At 31.9% G+C, this 8,450-nt stretch overlaps 1 protein-coding gene across 1 annotated transcript; it reads left to right on the top strand.

Annotated features, from left to right (window-relative positions):
* Positions 1-1,875: 1,875 nt before the first annotated feature.
* On the top strand, positions 1,876-8,104 carry LOC107478535 (VAMP-like protein YKT61). Its single transcript, XM_016098672.3, has 6 exons — positions 1,876-2,262; positions 2,867-2,964; positions 3,448-3,552; positions 4,660-4,725; positions 5,387-5,473; positions 7,761-8,104. Exons 1-6 carry the CDS (start codon positions 2,070-2,072, stop codon positions 7,809-7,811), a joined length of 600 nt encoding a protein of 199 aa, XP_015954158.1. The 5' UTR covers positions 1,876-2,069; the 3' UTR covers positions 7,812-8,104.
* Positions 8,105-8,450: the final 346 nt, after the last annotated feature.

The raw sequence follows: 8,450 nt of genomic DNA, 5'->3' as shown, positions 1-8,450 counted from the left end.
GATAGGACTTCCAGTTCTCATACCTTACCAAGAGTTTATTTTACAGTTGTTATTATTTTATTTTAAGTGTCATTCAACATACCTTTTACCTTAATCCAAAACTCTGAACATACTTTTGCATAACCAATAATAAGAACATACCTCCCTGCAATTCCTTGAGAAGACGACCCGAGGTTTAAATACTCGGTTATCATTTTTAAAAAGGGGTTTGTTACTTGTGACAACCAAAACTTTTGTACGAAGAAATTTCTGTTAGTTTAGAAGCTATATCTACAACGCGAATATTTTTATAAATTCTTTACTAGCAAAAATCCTAACGTCAGGACTCCCTTCGTTGTCGCTAGCAAAAGGACACACGACTTGTTGTTGTAATGGGAGAGTTGTCGGCACTGGCTAAGAGGTGGCAGCGCAATTACGGGAAGTGGAGCGACATCGTGAGTAGGGGTGGGAGAAGAAGGAAAGTAGGTATGCAGTTAAAAAATTTTACCGTGTGTGAAAGTAAAAAGTAAAATGAGAGTTAAGTTTGAATATGAATGTCAAGATGTGGAATACTTTGTGTTATTAAACTTTTTTATTAGGTGAATTTTATGGTGTAGAATGTAATTTTTTTCTACACATATAAAACTTAGGTGGAAGCTTTTAAAAATAGACATCTGTTATACTACACTCTGTTTAATCAAATCTTGTAGTCTCTTGGCTAATCAATAAGATAGTTTGCAGTAATTTTGTCTCTTTAAATTAAGTATTAGCTGAACTTAATTTTTGAATGAAAGTGTTAATTAGACGGGTTAAATTTTTTTTGTAACAGGCCAGTTAAAAATTTGGACCATACTTGAATTTGTGCTAAAATAAGTCTCTATTTTTTATCACTATAGTTAATTAATTATTATAGATAGTTCTTTATAACTTTATCAATTGTCCATGACCAAAGAAAGAAAAAATAGCAATAGTCACTTTTGATTATTTTAGTCAGTTTTATTTCTAGATCAAACTTCTCTTATTGCACTTTTTCTCCTATATTATAAACATTATATATGTTATAATTATTTAGATTTTTAAATATTAATTTAGATATTTTTTAAGAAAAATAAAATCGTGCAATAGAAAATATTCATTTAGAAACTAAAATAAAATATTTTAACATTTGGTTTTTATATAAAATAATTATACATACAAATTTAGTAAGTATAATAATTATAAAAGTTAAAATATAACGAAGTAAAAGTATGGTCATATTATTCATTTAAATTAGAATAATTTTTTCAAATTTGTACTAAAATCGGTGTGGCCAAACTTATATTTTTTGTAAACCAACAAGAAAAAACGAAATTGTATGTTGGTATTTTATTTGATTTTCATTGTTTTTTTGAAAATAATGCTGTGTTAATTTATTTATTTATTCATTTTTGTCAATTAATTTATTTATGTTAAAAAATCTAAAAGAATTATACTGTATTTTTTTGTCCGGTGAACAATTATATTATATATTAAAAGACCTAAAATGATTATTATTTTGATCCAAATTAAAATATGATTCAATTTTTAATTGACCTGTTGCAAAAAAATTTAACCCACCTAATTAATATTTTCATTTAAAAATCAATTTCAGTTAATATTTAATATAAAAAAATAAATTACTGCAAACTATCCTATTGATAAGTCAAGAGATTGTAAGACTTGATTAGACATAAAATACAGTATAAAAATTACCCATTTTTAAAACTTTCACCAAAATTTTATATGTGTAGAAAAAAAAATATATTTTTCACCATAGAATTCACCATTTTATTATGGCCTATATTGTAATTGGCAAAATTGGGTGATACTTAGTTGGTCACCTAGCAAAATTGTCTGTTATAAAACTAAAAGGTTCCTTGTTTTCAATAGTGTGCAACTTGCCTCGTATTCCATTTCTTTTCTTTTACACGGTTGCACCATCGTTTGCCGACTCCATAATCGGAATCCAAGAAAGGAACAAAAAGGAAACTGAGACTTTTGTAAGAGCAAATCGAGCGAGAAAGAACTCAGAGACAGAAGCAGTAGGAAGAGAGAGAGAGAGAGAGAGAGATATGAAGATCACATCTCTGTTGGTATTGAAATGCAGTGGCGAGGGTTCGGATCCGGTGATTCTGGCGAACGCTTCGGACGTGAGCCACTTTGGTTACTTCCAGCGCTCAAGCGTCAAGGAGTTCATCGTCTTCGTTGGTCGCACCGTCGCCAAACGCACTCCTCAGGGCCAGCGTCAATCTGTTCAGCATGAAGGTTCGTATATTCCCTTCAAAATCTCAACGTTTTAGGGTTTCATTCTCGCTTTCCGATTCTTGAATTTATGATGAGTTTGGTCGTTTTTGAGTTGTTTGGTTGTCGTTTTGATTGATCTAGGTTGTTGATGATACTGTATTTTGGTGCTGATCGCTTCTCTAGTCGTAGGATTTTTAATCATTTATTTTGGGTTCTGCTTCTGCTATTTACTAGAAAAATTTACAAATGTTTTTTTGCTTCCTTTTCTTCCTTTGGGTGGGGGATGGGGGTAGTGGTTTTTTTTTTTAAAGCAAAGGATGGAATAAGGTTTGGTCCTATTCATGGGGATTCTGTAAATATTCCATTCCAAAAAAAAGAGAAAATTCGAAACAATTGGGATTTTTTGGAGATTGGATGCAGTTACTAATTCATAACAATAGAAATTGTAGATCAATTTGTGATGAGTGATGGCAATATATTTTGGTCTCTGATGAGGATAATCTTTATTTTCCATTTGATTTTAGTTTTTGGTTGTGATCGTTCAACGCGTGGTTCGGTACGGTTTCTTGTGTTTGAAATTTTGAAAATTTGAAAACTTGTTTCACTTTGTTGCTTCCTTTTCCAGAGTACAAGGTGCATGCTTACAACAGAAATGGCCTTTGTGCTGTGGGATTTATGGATGATCACTACCCAATTCGAAGTGCATTTTCTCTTCTCAACCAGGTGAGGGTGGGATCAATGTTTTCCGTGAACTGTTAAATTTTCCTTGTAAGACTTAGGCTTAGATCATAAAATGTTAAAGCTTTAACATGCATAAACCAAGTTCAACAAAGACTCTTTTCTGTAATCCCTGCTACCGATACTAAGTGACAAGCCTTAGTCTTTGGTTCTATAGTGGTTGTGGGATGTGTGGCTAATTTGGACTCTGCAACAAGTGTAAAATGGCTTCTGTATGATAGGAGAGTCGTGATGTGAGAAAATTGGGGAGAACAGTGTGTTTGGAAAAGGAAGATTATTAGGAATCTAGATTTGAAACTGTAGCAGCAATCTCAAATCTCAATCATCAACTGCACCGAATTAATTTTTCCTAACTTTGGACTCCATAATTGGCACAAAAAGACAGTTTCTGATATGATACTTATAATTTAGTATTGTTTCATGGTGATGAACTTTCTTTACTATGAAAAGAAATTTGATTTTTTGCAGGTGTTGGATGAATATAACAAAAAATTTGGTGAGTCATGGAGAAGTGCTCAAACAGACAGCACTCAACCCTGGCCTTATTTGGATGAAGCTCTGACAAAATTCCAGGCATGTAAATACCTTTTCGTTATATTAGCTTCACAAAGAATAGATATTACTAATTTCATTTAAAAATTTTCATAATCTTAGAGCCTGTTTGAAAGTGTTTTGGTTTTCTAATACTTTGAAATTGTTGTATAAAGCTAGTTTGATTTGAATTTTTAAAAACAAGAGATAAAAAAAAATCTGTTTCACAAATTAACTTTCCAAACAGTTATATAATGGTAAAATCTATAACTTCTGTTTGGATGGTTTTGTTTCACAATTCACCAACTATATGAACTGCAAGATCTCTAACTTTTTTGTTATTTTTATTAATTTTTTGATTTTTTAATTATTTAATCGTAAATATCACTTGTTGTACTCTGCGGTATTTTTCTATTTGTTTTATGTTGCCACATTCAGTTTACAATGTGATCACATTTCGATGTTTTGGGCCAAAGCACGCATTTGAAGAAAAGGAAAGTTGTTTAACACCTGATAGAGCAGAGTTCAAGAAATAGTGTTGGTGGGATAATAATGCCAATTGGCAGGTTCAGATGATCAGTTGATTCAGATGTCTGTTGTCAGACTAACTCAAAGGATCAACTGAGATCATTTCGAACTGATGTTTGCCAAATCAAAGCAGACTCTGGTGCTGAACATGTTGGCACGTGGAGGTGGCCTGTGGCTGAGTTGCAGTAAGGAGCTTCCTCACCATTGGCTGCAGAAAATAATTTGTAATGGAAAAGCGGGTGATATGCCAAATGGAAGAAGAAAAAGCAGCTTCTTCTTTGGCAAATGGAAGTTTGTGAGGACACTTGATGCTCCCCTGTTAAAACTAGTTTCTTAAATTAGAATGATGAATTTCTTAAAATGTATTCTCTATTTTTTTAATTATCAAGCATATTATTAGTAAGACTCAAGCTGTTTTAAGGTTTTAAAAATTAATCCAGATTAATTTCTTAGCAGGCAAGCTGTTTTTTTTGTTTTTTTTTGTTTTTTTTTAACACCAAGAACCAGTTTCCAATAACACTTACCAAACGGGCTATAAGTTGTATCAATGTTTCCCTGTCCTTCGATGAATACTTTTACATAATTGCATTTCACTGGAATCCTCCTTCTACATATTGTCAGGACCCTGCAGAGGCTGACAAGTTGTTGAAAATCCAAAGAGAACTAGATGAAACAAAAATCATTCTCGTAAGTATTGGGTTAACTATGTATTGCTTTATATATTTGCAAAACAGTGAATTTCTTCTAAAATTCACTTATCCTTAGTCAGATGTTTTCCCTTATATGTAATTATTCAAGTTATAAATGCTTTGTAGCTTTTGTCACTTTAATGGAATTTTGGCATTGCTTTTCAAATACATTTAGTCGCAGATGACAATGTCTGCATTATGGCCAAGTGTTCTCTCTCATGAGGCAAAATATAATGTACTATTACAAATTTCTGTATGATATTTGTCGGTGGGTTATCAACCAATCAGTTACTATCAATTCTGTTTCATCAAACATATTAGTGTTTCTTAGACTTAATAATTCACTTGTTCAATTTAAATTTGATGTTTGATATTAGTGTTTCATTTCTAAGAATCGTGTACACATGAAAGCATGAAGTAGTTTCATTTCAACTGATTTCTAATGTTATTGTCAAGGACCTTTGACTTGTTTTTAACATTTATAGTTTCTCTGACATCATTTTCACATTTTATATTCCTTTGGCATAAGTTTTATATGTATAAGTATTTCCATTTGGACTTCAAGAAAAGCATAAATCGTCCCTCCAACAATCCCATTGACCTTCTATTTGAGTTATTTTACTATTCTCTCACTGTCTGGTCTTTAATTTTGTAAACAGCATAAGACTATTGATAGTGTGCTTGCTCGAGGAGAGAGGCTGGACAGTTTAGTTGAAAAGAGTTCTGATTTGAGTGCAGCATCACAGGTACACAATAGCTCTTATTTTACTTCTTTGCATTTGTTTCTGATACATGAATGCATTGCTTTCCCTCATCCTTCTCGTTACTAAACCTTTGTCTTTGAAGGTTATCATTAAGCATATTGGTGATCTTATTTATATTATTCTTTTCATTCATGTCTTGGCTTGTAGCAATTGTAAGTTGTCTGATTTTGGACAATTACTGATACAAGCTCATTTAGCCTAACAAGCCAAAAATGCTAGATAATTTAGTGTGGCACCTCTGGGAATACAACACTAGTTCCCTAAAATTAAACAAATCTTATATCATTTTCACCTGTTTAACAACAATATATGTGTAATCGAAACAATCAACTTTAGCATTACCTCTTCCATGGTACTGGTCATGACTTGCAAATATAGACAATGTCAGCTATACAAAAAGGATATTCAAAACAGAATAACCACCTATGGATACCCTTATTTCATTTTGCATCCAAAAGTGGATTATCTCCTATCGAGTCACATTTCAATCATACACATCTCAACTCTCAAGTTGTTGGTCTTGGCAACTTCTTATGGTTAGAAACTTAGAATCCCTCCTAAGACATAAGCAGGGTTAACATGATACTGTTGATCTAAGAAGCATATCTCTTGACATGGACAGTCAACATAACATAGACATGGGGACTCATCAAATTCTTAAATTGTAGGATATATCATATATATAAACATGAATGTGAAGTTGAAGATTCACAATATCTTTAGATGCTGGTAGATGTCAAGACCTATGATGCATATAAGTTGACATGGAATGTCATAATGACATAGACATGGAGATGCACCAAATTCTTAATATATATATATATATATATATATCTTCAGATCTCATAGATATGAAGTTGCTAATTTTAACGTTTCACTAGCATCTAAGCTCCGTCAAAACATATGTAGCATTCTTGACATACACATGCCAGTACAAGTGGATCTTTGGGAATTTTTTGTTTGATACAAATGCTAGTACAAATATTGCTTTGGCTTTCTGATTCATATACAATCTAAAATAATCTCTCAACGAATAACTTGCACTTTTTTATATTTATTCTTTAGTAATTCAATTTTTTAATAAAATACAATAAACTTCATGATGATCGATGTCTTAAAATGACTGCACATTAAATTCAAGAGCATAAAAAGGTAATAATGCTAATAACAATTCCAGAATCGTTATTGAAGTTATAATTATGGCTTCGGAACAAGCTTTCTGGAGAGATATAGGCTTTCTCCAATGATCTATGATAAATTTGAAGGATTGATTTCCTCATCGTTGAACATCATTTGGAAAGGATTTTACAAATGCCTTCCTAGATTTTACAGTGCTTTCTGGAAATACATCCGTTAGTTGGGTTGTTTGGTAGATATGCAAAGAGATTAGCATGTCTTGTCACATGAATCAATCTTGTACGGCCTTCTATTTTTCTTTGGAGGATGCCTTATCCTCTTTCTGTAGTGATATTTTTTCTTTCTTAAAAGAAAAAGTTGCATTCTCTTAGAATATATTATCTAGTTATTCTCATTTCATTATAATTGATATTTTAATGGAGGTTAAGTGTGAATTTATAAGACATGAATGTAATTGCAATGATAGTTGGTAGGGATAAAATGAAAAAGCGGGAATTGGACACCAAACTCCCTATATCTCCTTTATATATTGTTATAAATACCGTATATAGTGAAGATATGGAAAGAGTTAGTGTACAATTTTTTTTTAATTCTAAAATACTCTTCATTATATATAATCCATAATTTTTTTTTTACTCTTCAGAACTTGAATCCAAGTGCCTATTGATAAACAAAACAGTAAATTAGTGTCTATTGATTAACTTGTATAAAATAGTTAGACAGACTTGCCAAAATTTACAATGCTTCTCTTACATATAGAACTTTTTCTCTACTCTTACCTTGGTTTTGTACCCTTAAGAGTGTCATCGCTTTTCACAGTTTTCTCTTTTCTCCTACCATCAAAAGAATGAAACATCAACATGGACACTACACTTCCATTCTAATTTTGTGGAAGATAATTCTTTCATTCTAAATTATAGTTATCGAGTTTTTTCCATTATTTACACATCCCTTTTCTTTTCCTGGTAGTTATCCATTGATGAATGTTAAATCAGTTGTTCTATTTATTGCCATGATTAGAGTGAATTATTTGAGTACATATTTTCTTGTGTATTTGAAAGAAAGCATGACGAACTTTATGGATTAATTTGCTATGCTGACACAAGAACCATGATGCTGGTGTTTGAAACAGATGTTCTACAAACAGGCGAAGAAAACCAATCAGTGTTGTACCATATTATAAACTTCGAAGACCATCAGTTTCCAGTGAACTCACCTGAATCCTGTTCTGATGTTGAGGCTGTTGGATAGGAGAAAATAGCTTCATTATGTCTATATATCTATATACATATCTCACTTTCTCCGTTGTTTGCTTGGTGAAATTCTATGGTCTCCGCGATATATGTATTGCAGACGGGAACTGAATGTTGGTTAAAGGTCTTACCGTGTTGATTTAAAGAGTTAATACTCTCATTTACGTTGTCTGTGATTCATAATATGTTAATTATAGTATACATAAATTATTGTTTCGATACAGCCGTTCAGTCTTATGTTAAATGTCATCTTATCCCCTGCAATGGTTATTTGATTTTCATGCCCTCCAGTCCCTCTTATTCTGGTGGATGACAAAAGGGAAAAAGGAAAAAAAGAAATTAACGGTTATAGGACGAAAGCGGAAATCAGTCCTCACGATATACGGGGATAGAGGCGGGAAGAGGTCCCTGTCCTCCGGAGACATGTAAAAGTCCTATAAAATGTGAAAATTGTAATAGAATTGTGATTCCATTAATATGAAAATTTAAAATTAGAATGCTAGTTATTGATTTGTTAATATGAAACTTGAGTAAATAATTATTTTGATACTTGAAAGATTTTGAATTTA

The sequence above is a fragment of the Arachis duranensis genome, chromosome 3 (genome assembly GCF_000817695.3).
Source record: "Arachis duranensis cultivar V14167 chromosome 3, aradu.V14167.gnm2.J7QH, whole genome shotgun sequence".
Lineage (NCBI taxonomy): Eukaryota > Viridiplantae > Streptophyta > Magnoliopsida > Fabales > Fabaceae > Arachis > Arachis duranensis.
Note: the sequence above shows the minus strand (reverse complement) of the source record. Positions and strands in the feature narration are given on the sequence as shown.

What these genes read in the sequence shown, in the direction of transcription:
- LOC107478535 (XM_016098672.3), top strand. Translation starts at nt 2,070, where the DNA reads ATGAAGATCACATCTCTGTTGGTATTGAAATGCAGTGGCGAGGGTTCG. An exon ending in AAGCTCTGACAAAATTCCAG is followed by an intron (nt 3,553 to 4,659) that starts GCATGTAAATAC and finishes ACATATTGTCAG; the next exon opens with GACCCTGCAGAGGCTGACAA. An exon ending in ATTTGAGTGCAGCATCACAG is followed by an intron (nt 5,474 to 7,760) that starts GTACACAATAGC and finishes TGTTTGAAACAG; the next exon opens with ATGTTCTACAAACAGGCGAA.